Raw genomic sequence first — 26,194 nt, 5'->3', positions numbered from 1 at the left:
CAAATGTTTCATAGCTGTGTTTAGCATAAAAACTGGCTTTTCAGTTATCTTCTTTGGTTATTTTACAGAGGGCTATTGGCTGAAGCATTTCTACCTTAGTATTCTAAATGAAAAATATTGAAAATACATATTTTTGCTAGATGCTACACACGCATATATACCTTTTAGATAGAAGCACATGATGTAGACTATACAGTTCATTTGCTAGTATTTGCTGCCACCATCTGAACCTTACTGTGTGGCTATGCTGAGGAAAAAAAATGTAGACCCTGTAGTCCCTGGCGTGTGTAAACTTGCATCTTTTTTTCTGTCTGAATCTGTTCTCTGATGTAAGATTCTTTGATACATGCTTACTGCCAACTTTCTGCAGCATCTTTGTGGGCACTCCCACTCCTTTCCAGTTTTGTTATCTGATAGATGAAATGAAATGATCAAATCAGCAAGAGGCTTTTGCCATGGGAGAAGAATATCTCTCTCCTGTTTCTCACTTATTGGGATGGTATGATGATTTTAGTAGTGGCAATACAAATTATACCAGAGTTATTGAATTCAGTTAGTTTCACTACATTACAAAAGAGCAGCATCAGAAGGGAGAAAAGAAAATGACGCTACAAAGAGTTATAAAATGTTAGATTTCTTCTGAACTGGTGTAACAGAAATGTTCAAATCATTTTATTTTCATTAGCGAACATATGTAAACAGCTCCATGTTCTCTTCCTTTACCAATTTAAGCCTCAGAGAGCTAATCCATTAGTTATTTTTATGGCTCATTCTGGCCGCCAGCCTGCCCTGCTAGTCTCTGTGCCGAGCCCAGAGCAGACTGTCTCTGCTCTGCAGCTGTACGCATGCTAACCTTTACTGTGACCCATGAATTCGAGTGATCTTCTGTTCCCTGAAGAATGCACTAAAACAAACTTAAAAATCCATTTGCTCCTTCTCATTACCCTAATTTGACAGACAGTAAGAGCCCCGAGATCGTTTGTCAAAGGTAATGAAAAAAGCAATGAGGAGGCATGTGCAACACTGGAAACTCATCTGTTCTGTTAAAATATAGAATATTTCTGCATATATTCTGCATGCCAGAATTCGAGAACTTGCCACAGTAAGCACATTATACATGAGGTCATTTGCTCTACACACTTTCCAGTTTACCTCATTTGCTGTCTTTTTTAATTAAATTCAGGTTTTAAATTACTCTTGCAGAATCATGTTAAGCAGCTAAGGAAATGCAAAGAGGAGAATAACAGAGAAGGGACAAGTCACATACCTCTGAAAAGGCTTCGGAAACACTGCCACAGATTTAAAGTATTAGACAATAAGACTGTTAACCCCGACACGTTGAATGCGGACAAGACAGGAGCATCAGCAATAAGGAAAACTGAGGACCTACAAACGCAGGTGCAAAGCAACAGGACCATGGTATAGCTCAGTCCAAGCTATCACCAGCAACTCAAATTGTGTTAGTGTGCTATACTGCAAAGTGCAATCTTTATTGTAGAATATGCAATTTCGAGTTCATTGTTCTCACCAATGAACTCTACAGGAAAGGTATAATTAATGAACACATTAATTATCCCCCACCAAAAAAAAAAAGCTAGAAACAAGAGTAAGCTTTAGACCTCAGCTTCTTTCTTCTGCAGTCTGGCTTGTAGATTTTAGTGCTCATGGAAGCGACAAACCAAAAGTACTGATGAAATCTGAAACAAGTCATCTCCTACACACAGCTCTGTCAAATTCTCTGCCAAAACAAATCATCTCCTTAGTGGGGACTGTGTGCAGGCTACTCTTGACGGAGCAGAAGTCTTGGAAGTGGTTCTTTTTGACTGCTCTATTTTGCTTCTGTGTGAGCTTGGCTCTGTGAACTCAACTTCTCAGGTGGGTTTGCGAGACATGCAAAACAGCTAGTGGGAATTGGGATGAACTCCCAAACCTCTATTCACTCACGACTAAAGTAAGGATTTAGGCCAGAGAGTAGCGAGCACTAAAATCACCAACTAGTCCTTCACATCCAATATTTTACATGCAGGATACAAAGATGCAGGATACATAACAACTAGGAATATTACTAATATACAGTACAAATCCGCTCCTTCAAGTCCATACAAGGCTTTCCCGTGGCAAAGCTCATCGTTGCGAAGCTTGTACGCATAACATAAACACACATTGTTTAATGTCTGCTCATGTCCGAAGGATAAAATATCAATGGGCATATACTTGCTTGAGTATCACTAACAAGCAATAAATTAGAGATATTTAACTGACCTAGAAGTCTTTTTTTGACTGGTTGCAATTCCACTGTGATTAGACTGAGTTGCATATCTGGCTGTGAGACTGTATGAGAAGAAACAGAGAAATTGAATTAAAGAATTTCTTTGAACATGTATAGAAAGAACACACTTACCAGCAAACTATGAGTTAATGAATGCAAATTGAACATGGATAGAAAACACAAATTAACTGGCAAAAATATGAAATAATGCGAACATGCAGATTTTTATGAGAGATGCAGTGCACAGATTATGAAATAATGGATATTGTTATAACTTGTCTCATTTGCTAGAAATTATCTTAGGAATAGACAATGCAGGCAAATTTCCCCAGAGACTGAATGCAAGCTCAGTTTGCACAGAGGGTACCTCAAAACTTTGTGCCTTCATTTATTAATTTTTTTTTTCTCCACCATAAAAAGTACTAAGCACAAAAAACTAATTTCTCCAGCAACCCGACTGGGTTCACAGCCTGGCAGTAAGGAACAAATTTGCTACACCAGATCCAACATGGTCTCAGAATAACTCCCACTAAAGGAAGGTGATCCTCCAGACAGTAGAGCTATATGTAAGAAGAATCCCATCATAATTTTAATTACTATTATGGCAGCACTGTAACAGGCCATGTATGTGATGCATTACCCAGGCAATGAATCAGAGCCTTCATTAGGAAAGCCCTGACCAGTACTTAGACTCACTGTTAAATTCCATAGGAAAATGCATCCTTGTCTATTAAGCTTCTGAGTAGTATTTCTGCAACAGAAGAGAGGCTGTGCTATAGGGCTAAAAACCGTATGTTCCTTTTGACACCCAGTAATGTGTTATTACTAAACGGCAAATGTACGTCTCTATTCTTTTAGACATTTGCATAGAGGATATGTCAAATGTATAGCCAAGGTCAGCCCTCCTGCCAGATAATTTCAGTTACTATAAACAGGTGCATCCTTTGGGATGCTCACAGCCTAAGGATACAGACAGGTGCCGAAGCCAGGTGCCATCACAAAATGAAATTCCTTGCATTATTAAGGAAGTGACGGAGAACTGAGTAAGCAGAAACTGTGCTAGTCACAGATTGCTTTTGTCTTGTACAGTTCTGCATCTTCCAGTGATTCTTCTGAGTAACAGCAAAAACCAGAGTGCTCTAGTCCCGGCTTTATAGACTGACAGCACTTAGAAACACCTGGTGGTACTGAGTCGACCAAAAAAGCATTAAGCAATTTCTGCTAGTCCACTGGAGCAGACAGCCTGAGTATAGAGTGGATAGAAGAAGCTCTCAAGGGAGAAAAGTCTTCAGCACAGCAGTCCTGAAGAGGGGCAGTGGGAAGGCACAAACCAAGGGACAATGTGAGACATGAGTGGGATGCCTTAGTACTGTTACTTCCCCAAATTAAACCCCGGTAAAGGATTCAGCCTTGCCTCTGTGCTTGCCACCTACAAATGGCACACGTGCACACAATAAATACAAAAAAAGGAGAATACTTCAGTCTTAAGAGGGCAAAAAAGAATCATTCAATACATAAAAGCAGCATTCAGTTCCCTGATTTATATCTTCACAGTAATGCTAACAAAGTGCTCTTTTTTTATGACCATAAATTCTGTGGGAATTGTAATAAATTATAATAGTATCATAGATAAAAATACATAAACTGTAATTATTATCTAGTCAGTAGCATGTTGAATTATATTTCACTCAGTTATCTTTCTTAATAATGTCTAGACTTATGACGCAAATGTGATGTAGGCTGTTTTGCTGAATTTGCTGCATTTGTGCATGGTATAATAGCCCATTTTTTGATCTTCCATGCGTGATTTATTTCAACATATTTAAAATAAAGGAATCTAGAAATGGTTAACTGGTTATCTGCATTGACTAAACTAAGAGGTTTATGAAAAAAATGGTATGTTACATGAAACCTTAGTGCATTTATGTTGTAAAAGGTAAAATGATACACAGTACAATCAACACAGACAGTAAGCTGGAAAAATAGAGTGAATAGGATGCCTTGGCATAGCATGTCGTAGCTATTCTACTTCAAACAACACAATTCCAAAGTAGCTAGAAAGATCAAATAGCTTAATCTCAGTGATGCTGCCGAGTTGTTGATAAGCTAGTCCACAGACATTTGGCACTTTTCTTCCCTTTTTGTTTTTTATAACAATAAATACCTGAAGCATCTATCTGGAAATGCTTGCTATAGTGCTTTTCTTCCACGCTTGTCACTTGGGACTTCACTAGCGAATTCATGAAACATCAGCTTATAGACTGCTTTCAAACTTTGCAAACAGGCCTGAAAAGCTTTGAGGGATGCATCAATATAAGTAAAGCATCATTTCCACTGTGACTGGGTAAATTTATTTTCCAAAGTAATGTGACAAATGAAAGGGAAAAAGAGAACTTTTAACAGCTCATAAACCAGGTGCATCAAGTTCCTAATGACTTTGCGTTTTCCTTCTCAATTAGCTCTGAATGTGCTGGACCCATTAAAGTTTTGCATGGATGCCTGTTTCTCAACTGCTGGCCCCACCATTACAGATGTTAACTGCAACATGCCTAAAGTCTACTGACTCTTCTAAATGTATAAACAAATATTTACCTGCTGCCCTCCATCCTACCAAATAATTGTCTGTAGGTAACATCTGGCAGTCAGGAAAATAAACCTGCTTTGCTTAAAACAGTCATTTTTTATGCTTATAGATCCACAGAAAGGTTTAATAAATATGTGCCTGCAATAAAGTAGCACAGTAGAAGTTTAACACTACAGCATTTAGGACAAGGAAGGATTTATTTATCAGAGGGTTGCAATGGAGGATTTTCAAAGCCTCTAGTTGTCAGCTGTCTGCTCCCAAGACCCTTTCCACTACCATAATACTCCCACTATGGCTACAGCTCCTCGGAGGAGCCACAGCAGTCACCTGCAAATCCCAGCTGTGGTGCACTGGCAGGAAGGGGACAGACAAACTACAGAATAAACTAACTCTGACTGTGGAGCCTGCAGGAAACTCTGCTGCTCCCAGAGCTACAGCCCTGTCTTGCAGTCCTGGGGACAATTGCAGCATTGGGCCTGGGCCAGGAACAGTCCTTCAGCCCTCTGGCATTGTGCTTAACTCTCCTGTTTCACATAGTGCATAAGGGAAGAGAAGGCAGATGCTCCTGGTTAAGTAAATCCTGTTCAAGAGAGGTAAGATGTATAGACAGTATACATGCATCTTATCCCAAATCCTTAGAAATCATCTGGACTCTGCAAACGGGATTCCAGGTGGAAATCAAGCCCTCATATTTTCTCTTGCAAACCAGGGAAACATGGGTCAACACAGGAGACATGAAACGATGACACTGGGTAATTTCTGTTGCTGCTCCCTTGGTGAAATGCCATGAGAAAATAGAATAAACGTGCTGTTACTACCCAGAAAGGCAGCTCACCACAGAGGCAGCTGGGGTAGTATTGAGAAGAAAGCTACAGAGATGTTAGAGGTTGTCCTGACTCTGAGGTGCTGATGGGGAAAACCACAGGTGCTGGTTGCAGGAACCAGGACTCGGTGCTGCGCCATGTGGTTGTGCAGCACAGTCAACAGTGTTGGGGAGCTGTGCACCATGTTCCACCGAATTGATAGAGGGCATGCAGTTGTAGGCAGGATAAAAGGGTTAAGAAATGGTCCTAAAAGGTGTAGGGGAACCTAGGAAGTCAATATAGGCTACAATACTAAAGATTCTTCAATGTGCTCCCACTGAAAGTGAAATGAAATATTCAACTCAAATGGGCAAATAAGAACAAAGAAGATGAATAGGGAACACAAGTGACGACTCAACACTGAACCAAACTGCCAGAAAGTCTGTCTGGCTACTATTCAAATAGCACGGTATATCAGGAAAGATGCAGCTCCTTGAAAGTGTGTATACCATGTAAAGCTAAAGAATGGAGCTCCTATAAACCTAGATACAGAGAATGAATCAGGCTGAAAATATTTTAACCTCTGTCTTCAAAAAGTAACTCATGCAGCGACACCCTGAATATAATCTACTTTTTATTAACAGTCTTTTGAAAGATCAAAAGGATCATGTTACCTCACACTGTCATTTTCCTATAATGTTAAGAGTCACATGGTGGTTCTAAAATGCCAGCTATGTGATCTGTTAAAATTAGACAAAAGGCAAGGGGGTTGGTAGTATATAATCAAAGTCTTTCTACCTTACTGGCATACTTGAATTGTAACATGCTGTTGATCATATAAAGTGCATTTATACCACTAGAGTGATTGCACTCCAGAATTGTTTGAGACTTTTCTATTAGAAAGATTCCCTGATTTAAAAAAAAAAAAAGTAGAATAAAAGGAAAGAATTTTAAATGGAAAAATTTTCCCAGAAGATCTTGATTTTGCTGTACATAATTTCTATTTATTTATTGAAGAAACTGCTTGGCTGCATACTTCCTGTCAGCCTGCCTGGCAAAAAGCACGAGAGATAGTATTCTAAGGTTCACCTGACTCCAAATCCCAAGCCTGCCAGGAGAGATGCCACAGGAAACAAAATTTTCAAGGCTCCTCATCATACCAATCAATCTGGGTAGCTATAAGATCCCTGATCTTCCACAAATCGACAGCCAAGGAAGACTGAGGAGGGAACAAAAAACCCTGAATTTTCCCATGAACAATATTTTTCAGACATTTCTTTTGCCTTTTTAGCCCAGTCCTGGTGAATTAATATATGCTTATATCTACATATATGTATCTATCTACATATATAATGTTGTCTATTTATATATAAATATTACATATATGTCCATTTTATACATATATCTATATCTTTCATAGATATCCATTTTAGATATATCTCTTTCTAACACAGAAACACGCATTTATTTTTTCATTCACAAGAGGAAATGTCTATGGCTCAGGCAGTTCTAGCTCATACCATGTCATCTGTTCTATATTAGGTGGACATTTCTCCTCTCTTCTCTTTGAACTTCTGCCATCTTATACAAGAAGTCTGTCTCCAACTGATTCAGGCTTGGAGGTAGAAGTAAAACTGTGTTTTCAATGTTTTCCTGTTGTTCACAGATCATAAACCAAAACTCAGATAACCCAGTATTGCATCAACATTTTTGTTCTTGCAGAACACAGTGACTCATAATGAGAATGAATTGTCCACCACAGAGACCACACCTTCCCACCTTGGTCCTAGTATTTGTACTATAGGTATTTTGTAGAATTTAATGAAAGAATTTATAAAATCACAACATTCAGGAAACAAAACGTGTATCAATTAAGTAATACATGTGCTACTTAGCTACTGTGCTTAACTTGAACTGTAATTCCCCTTAAATAATGCAAACAGTCTGTTTAAAAACATTAGTTTTTCTGACGAATTCAGACAAGTGGATAACAGCATGCTGCCAGACTAGAACTATGCCCTTAGGGACCAATCGTGCCCTTTTATAACCTTATCTCTGTACCATTTAATGATCTTGCACTAGAACGAAATTATATCCTATGATCTGCACAGTTAATGTATGACACAATTCTGTTTCTCCGTTTGATACAATAAGACTGTAACAAAGTCTTCTTGAGGGAATGAAAAAGGGAGTGCCAGAAAGCCTGAGGCTTTCACTTTTTCCAGTCTACACTCATTGTCTTTTCAAACCTTTCATAGATTTCCAGAAAATCCACATTCATCAACACATCCTAAAGTATAGTTAGGATCGCTATAAACCTCCATCAGTCAACCAATTAACACACAGTTAAGGCTGTTCTTGCTTAAGGTATTAAAGTACATTTGTGAGCATTTTGTTGGGTCTCCCTGTTGATAAAATAGTAAAGAGCTATGCAATAAAAAGAAATTACAAAACCTTCTACCACCATTTTAGCTATGTTTCCATAAGCATGAAAATGCAAAAAGCAGATAAAAACACATATACATAAGTGATTTTCCTAAGCTGCTAAATTATCTTTTGCAAGTGTGATGAATTTTAAATATAAAAAAAGCTCATTTTTTTCACTTCTATTTTAATCCATTTTCCATGGGTATTAATTGTTATAAACAGCACTGCCTGTACTTCTTTGGAAATGTATGGATTTGTAATTTTTTTCTGGTCGATGAAGAGAGAAAGTCATCTTCTCCACAGCAGCTGCAAAGTGTACTGTTATTTCATTAACTGACATCTGCAAAACAATATGTAGAATGTCACATTTGTTGCACAGTCTGAAAATATTAAGAGATTAAAGTTGGTAAAAGGGACTAACAATAGCAAATAAAGTAGCAGTACGAGCATAAAACTGTGACTTAAGTGAATGTAAGAATCCAAAGAAAAGGCTGTGTCATACGTTGCTATCAAGGGATTTATCAAGGAATAACTAAGAATAAGGAAATAACATTTTGATTCAGAATAGGTAAAAAAATAATCATAGGAAAAAGAAGGAATGAAGACCACAAAATTCATTATGGCTGCTATTGAACTTTACATTTATTTAAATTATATTTGTCATATACACAAAATTGTAGGCAACCTTAAATGCTTGCAAGACATCAGAATTAAATAGGTGGAAGACCTGGGAAAGGAAAAAATTCTTGGACACAATTTCAGCAGAATTCATTTTCAGAAAATGAGAAGAATTAATGAATCTATATGGGGAGTGAGAGTAGAGCAACTAAGAATGCCTGACGAGAAAACAGCTACATTATAAAGCTTCTGTTCCTTTGAAAGGAAATATACAAAAAGTTGGATTAAAATGCTGTAGGGATGAATGGAACACTTCCCATTAAATTTTATTAGATTAGATTAGATTAGCAACAGTGAAAATTATGGCCAAAGTGCATCAAAACTGAAATATAGGAAGTACTGAGTGGCAAAGGAGAGAAGTGCAAACTATGAGAATATCTGAAACGCACAAGATGAAAATCATCAGTAAACGGAATTAAAATAGTCTTTTGAAAACTGCAAGAACAGACAATGAGAAAGGATGACAGTTGCAGTTTGAAATGCAGACAGAACAAGAAGCAGAGAAAGAAATATCTTTGTTGAGCAGATGGCAGAGGTAATTTATAAACAGGAGAAATCAGTGTAACTACGTGTCACAGGTTTCTGAAGAAAACGTTCAGACAAACATCAGGTATGTTGCAGAGAGGAAAAACTGAAGAACAGACTAAATAACACCTAAGGGCAGGTACCAACCAGTAAAGGACAAGTTTTCCAGGATCCCGCCCACAGAATTATGTAAGACGGTGACAGATATAAGCAGTTTCTGAGAGGTTGGTAGCAAAAATTTTAAGTAAGAGATGGAACGGTGAAGAAAAAAAAAAAGGTTATAAAAAAAGACTATTTGTTTTAGAAATCGAAAGTCTGCTTTGAAAGCCATTTTTTTTTCTTATGTTAAGATTCAGAAATAGAATTACTTATCTTCTCTTAGAAAGGCTGGAATACAGGTGAGAAGTATGTGAGAAATACTTTTTTGTTATTGCATTATTCTGTCCTTTTTGTCTGAAGGTTATTAGAAAGGTTAGTCATTTGCCATTATCAAAAAGTATCCCTTTTGTGTATGGTAATTTCTAAGCCTGAAACGTAACAGAAGTATGAATTATGAAACTTCAAATAGTGTTGATGGATTTTTTGTAGGCTGTTTCAAAACACAGACAAATTTTAGAAAAAAAAATCAAAATAATTGCAAATGGACCTGTGCCAATAAAATTAGTACGTATGAGGCAATGAAGATGCATTTTTTACATATTGCTTTGTCAATATATCATAGCTGTAGCCTAGAAAACTCCTGAAACTGCAGTAATCCCCAGCATGTAATGACAGTTATATAAAATGTGTAAATTAATTTCATAGCTGTGTGAGGTAAAAAAAGGGAATGCATAAGAACAGCCAGTTTTCCTGATGACCTATCACAGGAACAAATCTCTAATTTATGCAACTCATCATTATTAAATATGATCTGTTTGCGTAGGTCCATAGTTAACTAATTTAATTGGCATACAGAGATACAATATACTTTAGTTACTTGGATTTCAGGACAATGAAAATGAAAGAACTTCCCTCCTGAAGTTCCTTTCATTGGGAACCAGGAGGACTGTAATGATTGTGTCTTTGAGAAGTAGAACAAAATGGGGCCAAAGCTGGTTTTCAAGATAGAAAGGGAGCTCAGTTAAAGTAAAATTAAATCCCTAAGGTCTATTTGAAGGTCAGCTGCTGCAGATCCTGGTACAATCACATTAAGCAATTCATTCTGCAATATCTCCCAGATGCATAAAAATACACCATATTAGGCTAACAGCAGTTTGTTTCCTTAGAATCTTACAAGAAAACAGAGAACAGAAAGAAGAAATAAAGCTTTTCTTAATTTTTCTTCTTCAACATCATTAAATAATGATTCTGCAGTAGGAAAAGCAGGAACTACCTATCTGTTTCCCTTCCTTAAACCAAGTGACTAGCAGTAGCAAGAGCTAAGGACAGCAAAGAGACTTGGTTCATCACTTTCCTTTCCATTAACCAAAGGAAGACTCACGACTATGTACACATTCCATTTTTAGCCTATGTCAGTGCAATACACTTGGTGCAGACTGTTAAGGTTGTATTTTCAAGCCTGAGAACACTGAAATAAGGCCTTTTTCTAAATTGAGAGTGGTGTAACCAAGATTCATAAACGGAGTGCCAGTATTCTGGCATGGATCTGTTTAAATTCATAATCTTAACCACTACATTTGCATTACTGTATTTCACACAGCACAAGCTGTGTGTCCAATATGCTTCATTTTTTCCCTACTATTTCTGAGCAGAAGGCAACACGAAACCCAATTCATTGCATTAGTTATATATGCAACTGCCTGTAGAAATCAGCTACCTAACTTTGTTTATGCGCCTAGGAAAACCAGGGTGCTCTTTTAATATAACAAATTTAACAAAATCCATCTGGACCTCAAGCTGTGCTCATCATTCCTGTACGTGATAAAATAGTTTGTCCGTCTCGGGGAATTTTGCTGACAGCTTACTGAAACCAGTTACTGCCTAATCCATAAATGAGACAGAACTTCTTTCATCCACATGTGTTTTCTCTTAGTATCTGGGTGGTTGAAAGATCATCACTGCAGAAAGTTTAGATGTATTGCTGTGATAATGGAATCCACTAGCAAAGCGAAGCATAAAAATATAATGTAACCATTGTTGTCATCTCTCTGTACTGACAGATTTAAATAAGGCCACCAGCACTGCATTTTTTAACTAAATCTCAGAGCAGCAACAAAGTCATTACTAAAGAGTGAAGTGCCTACCTCTGATTTTGAAGTATTCAATTCCCACAGTTAGTAGGACAAGAATATGGGAAATTTGAGGATAAAAAGAAATAAGAAATCACATCTGAAACCATTCTTTCTCTTAGGTTACCATTTATTATTTACCGTAGATTTTTTCCTCTAACCGTCTAAATAATTTTAAGAGCTTTTTACATTTAGTGGTATGAAATCATAATCTTACACAAATAAAGCATATTCTTTGCAATGAAATATCACTTACCAGAAACCAACTTCCTTCGTTCTTTTTATATTTAATTTGAAATGCTGCTTTTGGCCTTAGGATTAGATAGGCCAATTATACTCTTTCACATGCAGAATCTTGCTCCTCTTCTGTGTGCACAATTTTCACAATTCTGATCTTGGTTATGGACAGATTACATGGGATTAGGAATGTTAAAGTGCTGCCACACTGACCAGATTTAGACAACTTTGTTTGGATCCTGCTGTAGACAATTCATTATCCTCCTATGCAAACTTTACACTAAGAAAAAAGGCTCCTCCAGAAATCAGTTTAATTACATTCTTGATCCATATTGTCTCTTGCAGGAGACACTAATTGCATAGTCATCCAAGGACAACTAGCTTCCCACTTCTGCACAAACCTAATCCTGTCAGTCTCACGATGTTCTGATTACAACCTTCCCATGGGGCTTCTGTTTGTTTACCATATGAAAACAACCTGGCTATGAAAGCTGTGGAGCCCTGACACTATTTTTTGTGCCTTTTTCAGCTTTTGTTGACAAAGAGCCCAAACACTCTCTCGTTGAGGTTAATGCTAAAGTAGGCTGGCTTCTGTGGCATGCCAAACGGGCTCAGACACAGTAATGATCACAGACATTGATCATTACTGAGGCTATTATAACCTGGAAATCAGGATGAGAGCACTATCATCGTCATCGTCATTATCAGGACCTCTCTCTCAAATTAGGAGAGTGATACACTAGCTCTGTACATACAAAACTTCCTTTGTCTTCAGCAGGGCCTGGATGCTACCGATTCTGTTCCCTGACCATCTTCCGTGTGACTTCACAGAAGTACTTCCCTCTCCCATGTACAATCCGTATTTCCCTCTGAACAGTGGAAAGCATCACCTTGCCTTTTCATACTTGTTAATAAAGCACACACAATGGCTTTTTTACCTTCTAGGAAATCAAATTGAAACTTAGCCATATGCTTTCTATACCTTAGCTGAAAGCAACAAAGTACATAACTTGCCAATGGAATAATCTAACCTAAGGCAAATGCAATTATTAAGACATAGCTTCAAAGATCTAAATTACAACACGAAATGTGATTGCTTACTGAACATTTTATAAAAGTACAAAGTCTATAAAAAGCAGTGTATATGTTTTGGTTTTGTTTACATGCCTGCATACATACAAACACGTATATACCAAACGCACTTAAATGTATACAGTGCATCAAAAAGTTAGCTTTATTTCTCAGGTATCTAACAGTAGTAGAAATATATGAGTCTTCAAGTAAAATAAAATATCCACAATACACTTGAAACCTTACTCAAATTAGGTTTGAAGATTTTTGCCTTTATTGAATAAAGATTAATGTGCCATTCAGTTTTTTGGTACTATATTCATTATCTGGCTTCTGCCATAAGAATAAGATAGTTTTTGTCATTCCTCTCAAAAAACTGAAAGAACTAATTCTAGGTAATAAAGGACCACAGATCAAACTAATGGAAAATAATCTGTTATATGCATTTGACAAATAATTTTTCCAACATACACCATGAGTAATTTGCTTCATTAAGGTTTCTACACATGAACCTTTTCACAGTGTAAAATGTTAGAAAACAGAAAGTATTAAGAATTTTTAAAAGCCTATTCAGGACTGCAACAGGCTAATAAAGAGAGGCAAAGCTGCACAATAAACACGTAATAATAAATTGCCTTAAAGATTAACACTCACTATGAAAGGATAAAATAGCTCATTTTTTAAAAAAAGTAAAATTGCTCTGTTATTGATAGTAGTTACATTACATATTGAGTGAATAATTTCACACACAAAAGTGAAGAATGTGATATTTTTATAAACCTTAGATTTTATCATTTTTCAATACTCTCCATTCAATGGAAGGAAAGTATAAGCCTTTGTATGAAACTTTTTGCCAAAAATATCGAAAGGTCTCAAGTGTCCCTTTGAGCAGCCATATGAGTTCCTTCAGACCTTCTAAATCATTAACTACTGCCCTGTCAATCAGTCAGTCATGTTGGTTCCTTCTGTAATGAATGCTGAGACACAGTTGTCATGAAAGCAATCATATCGTAGAAATCAGTCTCAGGAGTCATGTAAGCTACCTGTCCCCATTTCAGATAGCAAAAGGCAGGCAAGGGGCAAGATGAATCCCATCAAAGGCATCTTTTCTTTTCTAATTTCATATTTTGGCTTCTTTCTAAACAGAAACTTTTATTTAGTCATTAACAGCTTAAAACTAAAAAGCTGTTTGGGAAATAATTTTGAATTATTTTCCAAAATATTTGCTTTGATGGGAAAAAAAAATTAACTGACTACTGTGAAAAGAAAGGTTGCTAAGTTTACCACAGAGAGCTCATATCAATGTATGCTTGTATATGCCCAAATATTCATGGAAAACCTTTTTTTCAAATGTAGTCATTTTTCTAAGGGGACATTATTTTATGCTAATTTCCTATTACTTCTTCAAAACAGCGACAAATGAAAAAAAACAAATAGTATTAAAAAAAAAAATATATTTCTGTTCGTTTCTAAGTCCTGGAGCTCCTTGTTTTGCTAGCAGCTCAGAATACTAGACATATTTGTAGCAGAATATAGAAGGCTTTCATGCAGAAAAAAGCTTTTAGAAGCAGGGACTTTTTTTTTATCCTTAAAGGCTTTACTGAAAAATATATGGATAGAGAGAACCATACTCTCTCAGGTAGTACAGAAGTTTATAGTGACAAACATTGAACTTCTATATATGTGAAAGCAAACAGAAAAATTCTTGCTTTCAGTTTACAGATAGGGAATAAGAAAGATGGTATCAATCTCAGTGTAATAATTTTTTACATAGAAACACTTTGCAGCTGAAATACAGCTATGAATAGAAATTTAATCAAAGAATGAAATTATTTTAAACTCCTGGCATTGAAGTAGAAGGTCTAGAGCACACTCATGGTAGTACAAATTTGGTTAAACCAGCCTTAGATGTCACTTTATGAAGGCATGAATGCTCGGGTTGGGTTTTGGAAGTGGGATGATTGCCTTTCATCAGAATGAGGTGTATTTAAACATAGCGAAGTAGAAGAGGAAAAAAAGGCTCTGCAGGACCATGGAATCTTGGGGAATTATAATGAAAAGAAAGCTTTATAAAATCTTCATTCCCTCTATGCCTACCATTCCTGAGTAGACAAAGGACTAGTGTGCAATCACTGTCTTCCAAATAGTAAACAACTGCTTTGCGCCAAGGTTTTTCGGACAGAATTCCTTGCAACAGTGGTGATGTACAAAGGAACATGGTATCTATTTTTTAATTAAAAATTCACCATGGGTAAATTAGAAAAGCAGGAAATGTTTCAGTTCTTTTACTAAATTATAAAATCCCCCAATAACCAAAGGTATTTACATGAAGCTGGCTAAGCCCTTAATTCCACTGATTAAAGAAGTGAACACTTGTAGACCTACATTCAAAATGTCTTCCTTATAATAGGAAAAACATTTAATTTCTGAATAACAAGATGTTATTTTCTCTTATGCAGTATTAAATATCCTTCAGAAAGCAGAAATTCAACTTCAGAAAATGTTGAGAGTGGTCAGATTCTTCTAGGATCACACAATAATTCCCTAGATTACATGTTAATAGTAAATTTCACAGAGAAAACATTCAAAGACATTAATTTTCAGTAGCAGAGAAAAAAAAATGCATTTCACATTGCAATGTCCAAGGCAAACACAAGTGTATCTTAATTTTTGTATCAAATGAGGTAACTAAAATGCCATCAGCAACATATTCCCATAAACATATTTTTACAACATTCCTAGTTTTAAGACAAAGATTTCTATTGGGCTGAAAAGTGAAAAGTTTTCTCAATTAAAGAAGAAATATGTTTACTACAAACCTGAAAAGGTAATTTAAATATGAATGGACTCAAGAACCAAAATTTCATTATTGTAGTCTAATACTCTTAATCCATACCAGATCATTGCTTTATCACATTCTAGGCATACAATTGTTCAGGAAGTACAGAAAAAATTTTAAACAAGCGAATAATACATGAAACAAGTATTAAACCCAACAAAGCAGTGTATATAAAGCTCTTCATTAAGCTACTCTTTACATAGTCCTACAAGTGAATGGCTTTTTTTTAACTTCCTCTATAAAGTTTACATGGCTAACACCCTTTCAATTTAATTGCTATTTGTGTTTAAACCAGAGTCTTTTGTCACGGCCAGTAAGCAACTAACTTCTCAAAATATGTTTTCAGCTTCAGCCTGACAGCAATGTAATTCAGCAATTAAAGATTCTGCTGAGTGCTTTGCTTTCCTAAAAGTAAATCATAAACTGACCGGTTAAAAGAAACAACTAGATTAGGGCCATTTCTTCTCCCTTTCATAAAACATTCAAATAGAATTAGGCACTTAAACCCAGAATGTGTATGGATGCAAAGAGTTTATAAAACATGAAAGTATTAATTGTACCTTTTCCCCATATATTTGGCTAATCATTTAAAATTGTTCATTTAAAAAATGAATCTAAAACAATCTCTCCAACAAGAGATTTAAAAAAAGATAAAAAGCCAGTCTTTTTAGTCTTTTACAAGTAATCTAATTTTTCTGCAAAAACTTGTATTTTTTGAACAGACAAATAAAAAGCTTCTGCACTTGATAAAATTAACTTTTCAACCTACCTCGACTGCATATCTTGGTGTGTTTTGGACTGGCTGATTTCAGCTGGAGGTGAAGGGACTTGCTGTTGTAGCTCCACCAACGACTGGTAGTATTGTTGCTGATGATGTTGCTGCTGTTTGTACCGAGACAAACTGAAAAACAGCCCTAAAATGGCTTTCAAATTTCCATTCCTTATTTCTATTTTTAAAAAAGAAAAAGAAAAAGAAGTGAAAACACTGTGGTTTTAGACTTCAGTTTTGTACAGGTTTTATACTAAAACATATCTGTACCTACCTATATCTATACATGTCTGTACCTTATATCTCCTCATTTATCTCTAATATCAGGGACATGTTAGGTATCACTGATACTTTATTGTTTGTTATAATACTTGCTTATTTATGTATTACTGTTGCAATAAACACATATCTCCATAATGTCCTCATGATAAGTCACGTGCACAGTCATAAAGAAAAGCACACCAAACTTTAAATAATATACATAATCTGAAATGACTGCTCCTGCCTCAATACAGTACAGATAGTCTCAGTAAGCAGAGGGGCAGTCAGAAAAATCTTAATTCTTTTCTGGCATCAGGTACACACCCCTTCTACCTCATGGCTTTAAATTATTCTTCTCGCTTTTGGGGCAAATTCTGTGCATGCTGGGAGTAAACAGTGACTTGTAGAAAAATTGGAAAGAGGAAATGGCTGCAGTGCTGTGGATGAGCACATATCCATTTCCAAGAATTTACAACGAACACAAGAGAAGGAATTTAGTAGAAACACTTAATAGAAAAGGTGACCATAAGGTTCATGATTACATCTTTGAGCTTTCTATCTACATGATTTTCTAGCTTTCTATTTTACACTGCTACTACCGACTAATGAAGACTACAAAGCTACAGCTTTCACATGAGGCTGAAGTAGATACTCATATGAAACTCTGGTGAGCCACAGCAGCATCCTCATGTCTCTCATTCCTTTCTTAGTCTTTCCCCAGCCTGAGATAAAGGTTTTAAAAAGATAATGTTATTGTTTGCTCATAAAGGGTCTTTGTCAAAAAAGAAGCCTCAGAAGGCTTTAATCAAATTATCTGCAGCACTTAGGTCTGTTCATAACTTTATTATGAATTTTCTTTGGCACTGAACTTCTTGTGAAAGGTTTTCATTAGGCCTATAACCTTGTAACTTAACATGCAACACTGCAATATTTCTGTATTCTGCAAATCTAAATACTGAGCTGTATGTGCTAAATAGCCTTTCTTAAGTAATTTTTAAAGCAGAATTTATAAACAATGACCGTCAAATTCATGTCCTTTAAACCATACTTTCAAGTATTCAAACCATGAATTTTCTTTCAATAGGATTAAGTGAAATGTCAGTACACACTAACAGGCCAGCGAGCACTGGAGCTCTAAGGCTCTCAACCTGTTCTTCAAAAGCAAACACAGTCCTGGACACTGGAATATATTTTGCAAAATGGAAATTTGTTCTAAATATCCATACTTTCTCATCTTCCCTACGAAGGTGGTGCAGGATCTTTGATTCCCCATGAGACCACCAGAGATATGCATGAGAACTTTCTCAGAACTAGAAAGCTTTTTAAGCAACAATGACTTTTGCAGCCACGTTGATTTCAAGGAAGATCATTATCAAGTAACACAGAAAGCTTATATTTAAAATTATCTTAAAAAAAAAAAAAAACACAAGAAAAACACACAATTATCCATCTTTAAGCTGCTCTGATTTTAAAATATTTTTCTGTACCTGATACCAGTTTATTTATTCTTATGTTTTTGTATCACTTAATTCTCAGAAAAAAGAACCTTTTGTTTGCTAAATCCCACACATTATTTTTTTATCTTAAAATTTGCTCTTTTTGTGTTAAAATATATTTTTTACTATTTCTAAAGAAGAATTATCTGTTTGGAACTTCTTTTTCTTTCCTACTTTTAAACAAATTAAAGTTGGAAGATTTCTCTTAAACAGAAAAAATCCAGAAACTTCTAGTATTCATGTATTAAACACTTTCAGGGAAGGGAGGTGGGGATGGTCGTTCTTTGTAATAACTGGCTTATTATTTATCATTTAGGTTCTCCAGAAGGGATTCTGCAGTCAAGATTTGAAAATTACTTTTGTTCTAGATTTCCTTGCTCAAGTGTCGAAATGAGGTGGGAAACTGTGAAATCTTCAAACCTTGTTAAGCTCATGGTTTTCTATTCCAGAAACTTTCTGGTCTTTAATAAATGACCCAGTAGGAACAAGACACATCTATCAAAGCCTATTAAAATACTTATGGTTTCTAAACTTAGTTGATTTTAAACATAAATATGCTGACAAAAAAATAGGAAGGTAACTTGACAATTTCATCACATAAAAAAATCAAGTCTATTTTTCTCAATTTCTTTTCCTCAAGAGAAAACATAATACCCGGGATTGTACATGCTAAAAATGGTATATTTAAGTGAATCACACTTCTGTGACACCTTGAACTAATATAATTACAAAGATATTAATGGGTTTACACCAGATCATGACCAACTGCAAAACGTGAAAACTAGTTTTAATCTTACTTCAGAATGCAAGGTCTGCCTTATGAAAATTCTGTTTTAAAAATTAATGAAAGATTAAAAAAATAGTCCTTGCATCTAACACTACGTAGACTTTTTACTTTTAGTAGTATAGGAACTTAATGCTACACAGTTGACGCTTAGAACCTATTAGAAACGATTTTTGAAAGCAAAACAAAGGTATGAATAAAGTAAAGTATTACAGAATGCACTCAGGTTTTGATTTAACAAAGTACAGAGAAAAAGTGTCGTGCGCCATGTTATGGTATTAAACAATGAACGGTGTTTTCATGAAATAAACTAACGTTATTCACACACTTGACTGTTATTTCATATGCAAGTAAAAATAGGCTGCACTAAAAAATTCAAGTTCTAAACAGCTTTGAGATGAATGATAACATGTACATGTTCACTGTTCTCATGCATCAACATATCTACAGTATACACAGAGGTTCTTTCAAATCAGATAAGGAGCTTTCCATAAGTAGACAATCGAAGTGAGTAGGCAGTACATATCATGGCCATATTACACTTCTGCTAAGATACTAGAAAGGTGGAAATGGTGAAAGATAACAATCCTGAGTGAATTTTAAAATAGAACAGTTTTTTTCTCAAAGTTTTTTCTCTAGATATCTTCTAAAATTCAACTGAAATTATTATATCTGGAAAAAATGTATTTTTTCTTCTAGCTTTCAGTTGTGCTATAAGGAATATAAAAGTATAGGATTGTGTCTTGTTAGTACCTATTACCTTCAGCTGCCATAGAGGTCAGAGGGGTTTTGAAGGTCCACAGCACCTTGCAGAACTGCTTAATTAGTTACAGAACAAACGCTTGTATACATTTTATTAATTTACAAAATAAAGTATACATCTTACCATTTTATATTAATAAGGCAAATATTACATACTAATTAAGACAATCGGTATTTTAAATTTGATGTAATATCTTTATTAACTTAGTTATAACTGTATTAGACAATCACTTGAGGTGACTAATACAGCAAAAAGGGCTATAAGATAAGCAGCAAGATCATTCACTCTTTCACTTAATTCATGACATCAAAGCAATACAATGACTTTCAGGCTCATTCTGACAACATTACTACCAATAATAAATTTGTTTAAACAAATAGTCTTCCCTGGGTTTACTTAACTGAGCAAGATTCTCATATTCATTTTGTTATCCCATATATCAACAAGTTTAAAAGTACGCTTGGGAAACTCTGTATCTATCTGATGTTGTGGAGATAACATGAAATAATTAATACTATTAAAACATTTTTTAAAACATTGTCTCAAGCTTCATAAACACTGAATTTCTTGGTTCAATTTCAAGGGAAAATTAATAGGAAATCTAAACTTCTCTCTCATTTGCTATCACTAATCTATATTTGCATGCTGTTCAAGACAGCCAAAGTTTGGTATTTAGGTGCTAATAATATGTATTAAGAAAATTAGTTTTCAGAAGAAAAATCCCATTATTTGTCGTGATGATCTATTTCTCTTACCTTCCGCAGAAAGACCTTGGACATTTACGCCTCTGGCTGCCAGAAAGCTAAGGCAGACATCAACATTCTCAATCTGCAATATGAACAGAAATAACAAGCAGAATAAGACTATTTGACAAAACGGAGAAATGCGGGTGGGGGAAGAGAGAGAAACAGCCCAGGAATGAATACTTTACATTCATTGCATACTACAGCTCTTTACCAAAGTTTAACAAGAATGATTACTGCTAATTGGGGAAATGATATAAAGCTTTCATTGTCCACTTTGGTGCTTAAAAACAATTCATAAATGCCCAATCCAGAATGGCATGCTGGCAAATCAGCAACCCACCTACTTAACATAAAACTCGATTTCATACTCTACAAACGAGCAGCAATGAAAGCATCCATAGAGGATTAGACACTGAGTATATGTCTGGACATGTGGGTGACTGAGTTAACTAAAAAAATGTAAGCAAAATCCTCGAATAAATGTGTTAGCAAAGGTATTTCCTTGGGATGATGTAGAATTCTGTGAAAATTACATCACAGCAGTGGTTTATTCTCTATATTTTCCTTCAAATCTAATGCTAAATAATTTTAATTTATTTAATGTTTATGTTTCTCTGAAGAGTGCTTGCTTAGGGAAGGACATGGTGCTGACTTCTGTTGGTGGTTTGGAAGAAATCTACAGTTACCAAAGAGAGTTTTAGGGAAGAGAAGAGCATGTAGCCTAAATGTAGATCAATAAAAGGATAAAACTTCTGCCTCTAAAATGAGTAATCACAGAACTAATCACAGAGTAATCACAGACTCCTTTCATATGCCTATTTCTAATAGATTTGGGAGGCAAAATGTTCTAAAAGGTTCTCTTGAGTCATCATCCCCAGCTGGTTCCCCCAGCCCTTCCAGGATCAATGAAGCAAATGCTCAGCTATAAATGTAAAATCTTTTAACTAACAACTTTGTCTATAAATATGCTGCTATGAAAACAGAAAATATATGTATAGAGAGGTATACTATGTCAAGTGCCTTCAACAGATTTGATTTTAAAATACATTTTTTAAGTTGATGGATTTTTTTCAAGGCAATTAGGATCACAAAAATAAAACAAAATGCTTAGCAATATATTTTAAATACATATTTTCATTGGAGAGCATTAACAAAAAGAAAGAAATATTCAACACCAAAACCATAAGCCTGCAGTAGATCTGATCCATGCAGTTAATTTTATTTGAATGCTTACATGTTTTACAATACCTCATATCAACAGTTTTCAACCATCAAAACATGCGAGCTAAATTTACTCCTCGAATAAAAGCTACTTGATCTTTGGTAGTATCTTTCGTTGCCTAGGAGGAGGGCCTTTTATTACTGTCATCTTTCTAGGATTGTAGTTCTGTCATTATTCTCAGAAAACAGTATTAGCTGAAAGGAATATAAGTATTCTTTTTACTACTGACCCTAGAAGTATATGGTCTGAGTCCACACAGACTCTCCTGATGCACAGGCAGAATTTATAAACACCTGCAAACTTTTTAGGTATGTGCTTTTTAAGGACCATAACTTCAAAGCATCTTTTAAAAAGTCTTTTCAAACACTTCTTTTCAAGGACGTTACCATTTATAGGGAATGATAAACAATCTCTCTCCTAAATCAATTAAAAACAACTCAAACAAACCAGAAACAACTCTGCAGCTAAACTAGCTGAAATTAGTTACTCCAAAATCGAGGTTTACCGTAAAGCTCTCATAAATCAGTTTTGCTGGTCTCACCAATTGGCACAGCTGTGAATGTGGAATAGCCATCCTAAAATCAATGGGGTTACTCCAACTCTGGGCTAACATAGTAATTGCAGAAACTCAAGCCTTAACTCTGCCATTTTCTTAAAAGTTCATGTAGTTTTACACCATGAAAAAAAACTAAATTAACTAGGTCATTTCAGAAGGTGTAGAGATGTGACACAGCTAGGTCAGAAGCAAGTTGGCTGCAGGTAAAATAGGAAGATCTGCTTCTTCCTCACCTCCTCTTCCTCCCAGGCGTGGGGTCCTGCTGCTGCTGTCTCTGCTGGGCTTCAGTGCTTGGCCGAGCGCACCAGGAGCTGGCTCCCAGCAGAAAACTCACCCAGCAAAAAAGGTAATCGCATTTTAGTCACGCCGGTTTTCCATGCAGTCAGATGAGCACAGGAGTCAGAAGAAGAGAGGGTGTGTCCCAGCCTGAGTAAGGCATGGTTTGGGAGAGGAAAGGGGAGGTGGGAAGGAGGGACAGGCGGATGGTGCCACACCTGATGGCAACAGTAAGGCACAGGGCTGGCTCAGCCCTGATCTCCAGCTACACCCTGCATCAGTCGTGAAAATAATGCATGGGATGAGAATATTTCTACTCAACCTTTAAACAATGTCAGCTACATAGAAAAAAAAAAATTAATGGAAATTTTCCTGTTGTGAAGAATTTAAAAGAAATGAAGATTTGTTTGGATACTAGCTGTATGACTGAGCGTCTCTTTGAACTTTCGAATCAGCCATAATGCAGAATCAGCTGCTTCAAAGGTGGGAAATTTTGCCCTACAACTAAGTATTGGAAGCCAAAGGGAAAAAAAAAAAGGAGAAAAACATAGAAAAATCAGGCTGATGTCAGTAGTGTCCATCTCCAAACAACAGAAACAATATTTCCTAGCAGACTTCCTAGCGTAACGAAGACATTTTTCATAGTGGGCATGTGTCCTCTGCAGTAGTTCAGGAGACCATAACTATAAACAAACCTTAATTCATTAGAGAACATTTGAGCCCTAATGTGCTGTGAAAACATCTCAATTTCTATCTGCAATACTGAATATTTAATAAATAGTAAGCCGAATACATAAACTTTCATGTACATTTAAGGTGAAAAATATCCTATGGAAACGACACCTGGTTATTTTACGTGTCTGCTTCTACAGCGTGTGTCTTTGAAGTCACATCTCTCAAACTCTCAGACAAAACTAGTCATTACCATTAACATCAATGACTCAATACACTGCAGAACTACAAAGCAAATCCTGTTTTCCTTCGTAGTTCACCAAGAGAACTGTAATAGAAGCCCTAGGTCCAAAGTCATCCCTCTTGGTGTTGGTGTATGAAGTAATAGCAGTGGCCAACTTGCAGACAATAGACTGTGGTTGCACTGTTAGCCTTATAATAAAGTCTTGTTTTGACTTGTGAATTGAGCAAGTTTGGTGTGGCAACTCATGGCCACATAATACATTGAAAATGTCAGAATATAAGTCTTACAGTGTCATGGTTTAGGCCGATCTGGCAACTAAACTCTGCAACTAAACCTCCCCCCCCCCCCCCATCAAACCATGGCATTCAGTCAGATTTCTGATAATAACTGCAGCTCTCAGAAACTGTTACGAGATTCAATGAGACATGCATTAATATATTCTTGGGTTATTATCACTTTCTTTCCTCTCCAGTATAGAAAACATTATCCTTAAATTTATCCCATTTTGAAGTTATCAGCGTGTCTCTAAATATTGCTTTAATTATCTATTTCTTGCCTCGGCAAACCACAGTTATTCTTTGAACTCAAACTCTAGCAGCCCCAAACACTTTTTATTCAAATTTACTAACAGATGAGAGTAATTTTGCAATTACAAAAGTTCTAAGAGATTTCAAGCAGCTTCCACTCCTCAATACTGTTTCAATCAGAGTGGTATGAATCCCTGAAGTCCATGTTTATTTAAGTAGTTAGTGGTGGGGTTATTATATGCTGGGTGAACTCTTCCTGGAGCTGACGCTGCATGTGTAGAACTCTACCTGCTTATACATCAAGGTCTGAAGATCTTGCAGTGTAACACTTAACATAGATGCCAGACAAATTTTGTATCTTACATACATCCACAACATTGCGGTGAATTTTGCTTGCAAAAAGCAGCAGTTTATAACAGAGCTGATATTTACGCATTAGCACGAGCAGTATGATCAGAATTACAAAGTGTTGTAGTAGAAGACATAGCTCATTACAGTCCAGAATTCAGGATATTCAGATTGACTCTAAATCTTACGTATCAAGACAAAGCAAGTAACTCAAATTTACACATTTTCTTCTACAGGTAGATGTCACTGAGATCAGACTGTTGCTGAACAGATTTCCATCACTATAAATCTCCAAAATTTTTGTTCCAAGGCACTTATTTATATTAAAGGTTCAAAAGAGTGGAAGAAGTACAGTATGTTAAATAGCAGATTGGCCTCAATAAACTCTTAAAACTTATAAAAGGGATAAAAAATTAATGATGTAATAAACCTTCATTGCCACGTAGATATTCATTCACTTAGCTAGTCAATTAACGATGTTGAAAATCAATCAATATTACATCAGATTGCTTTTCAGAGGTAAAAAACTCTCTTTCTGATAATATAATCAATTCCTTATCAAAACTCAAGAATCATATGTCATATTCTGAAATGTAACTTCAGCATCATGCGTGTAGATAAACTCAGCTAAGAGGATGATAATTTAGGAATTAAGATTTGTGGGCATCATTGGGTAGATAACGTCATTTGATGCTTTTTAAATTAAGCCTACTGAGTTATGCTTACAATTTATTAAGCTTCTTTCATAAATCTAATAATTTTACTATTGTTCATACACACAGTATTGATAAAAGCACGTGAAACACTTACATCATAAATACTATGAGGCCCAAGATTTTTTTTTGCACCCACGTTTTAAGGGGTTATAGTCCAAACGGTGATTTACAAATAAGCAATATCAAAACTCTGATACTATTAATACATTACATGGCACACAAAAAAGATACATTGCAAATCTGCTGTAACATATTACATTGCATAGTTGTGGGTAATCTGCTTTTGACTGGAAGCTATTTGAAATTTTACTGACAGAAATAAATCACTAAACCAGACTGTGGGACTTGCATGTAGTTAAACAGTAGTACTTAATACTCAGCAGCTAGCAGACTTACAGGAAGAGCTCATTTGTGGGATTGTACTCACCAGTGACTCAACATATAGAATATGTCTATTTATTATAATTATTTTTGCTGTTACCAAGCTTAGCTTTCATCTCTTTTGTCTAGCAGACAACACTTTCTTCACTTCCAAACATAAATTTAATTATGGGATGCTCAGAAGACAAGTAATGATGACTAATAGAGCATTATGTTTTTCTGAATACATAAGAAGCTCTGAAAAATACCTTGGTTTGACTAACTCAATAAGTTTATGACAATATAGTTTACAAGAACATACAAACACATACACAAGTTAGTTGTTATTTGTCTGCTTGGAGCTGGATTCCTCCTGCTGAAGAATGGGACACCTTTATAAATACGACATCTTATTATTACAGAGTATTCCCATACATATATGCTTGCAGCCTTCCAGTGCTTAAAGGAGGCATACAAGAAAGCTAGAGAGGGACTTTTTACAAGGGTGTGTAGTGATAGGACAAGGGGCAATGGATTTAAACTGAAAGAGGGGAGATTTAGATTAGAGCTAAGGAAGAAATTTTTCACTCAGAGGGTGGTGAGGCAGTGGAACAGGTTGCCCAGAGAAGTTGTAGATGCCTCATCCCTGGAAGTGTTCAAGGCCAGGTTGGATGAGGCTTTGAGCAACCTGGTGTAGTGGAGGGTGTCCCTGCCCATGGCAGGGGGGTTGGAACTAGATGATCTTTGAGGTCCCTTCCAACCCAAACCATTCTATGATTCTATGTTTCCTAAA

The 26,194-nt window shown here is 35.9% G+C and overlaps 1 protein-coding gene across 5 annotated transcripts in view; it reads right to left on the bottom strand.

Annotated features, from left to right (window-relative positions):
• NAV3 (neuron navigator 3) overlaps positions 1-26,194 on the bottom strand; it is a 279,388-nt gene that overhangs the window by 145,896 nt on the left and 107,298 nt on the right. For all 5 annotated transcript variants that reach the window (XM_086609950.1, XM_086609951.1, XM_086609952.1 and 2 more), the window contains exons 4-6: positions 20,490-20,562; positions 16,431-16,608; positions 2,263-2,331 (exon numbers count right to left, since the gene is read on the bottom strand). In XM_086609950.1, coding sequence (XP_086466076.1) covers positions 2,263-2,331; positions 16,431-16,608; positions 20,490-20,562 — 320 coding nt within the window. The remainder of the gene's footprint in view (positions 1-2,262; positions 2,332-16,430; positions 16,609-20,489; positions 20,563-26,194) is intronic.

This window comes from Tauraco erythrolophus, chromosome 4 (genome assembly GCF_009769465.1).
Source record: "Tauraco erythrolophus isolate bTauEry1 chromosome 4, bTauEry1.pri, whole genome shotgun sequence".
NCBI lineage: Eukaryota > Metazoa > Chordata > Aves > Musophagiformes > Musophagidae > Tauraco > Tauraco erythrolophus.
This window is presented reverse-complemented; position numbering and strand designations above follow the sequence as displayed.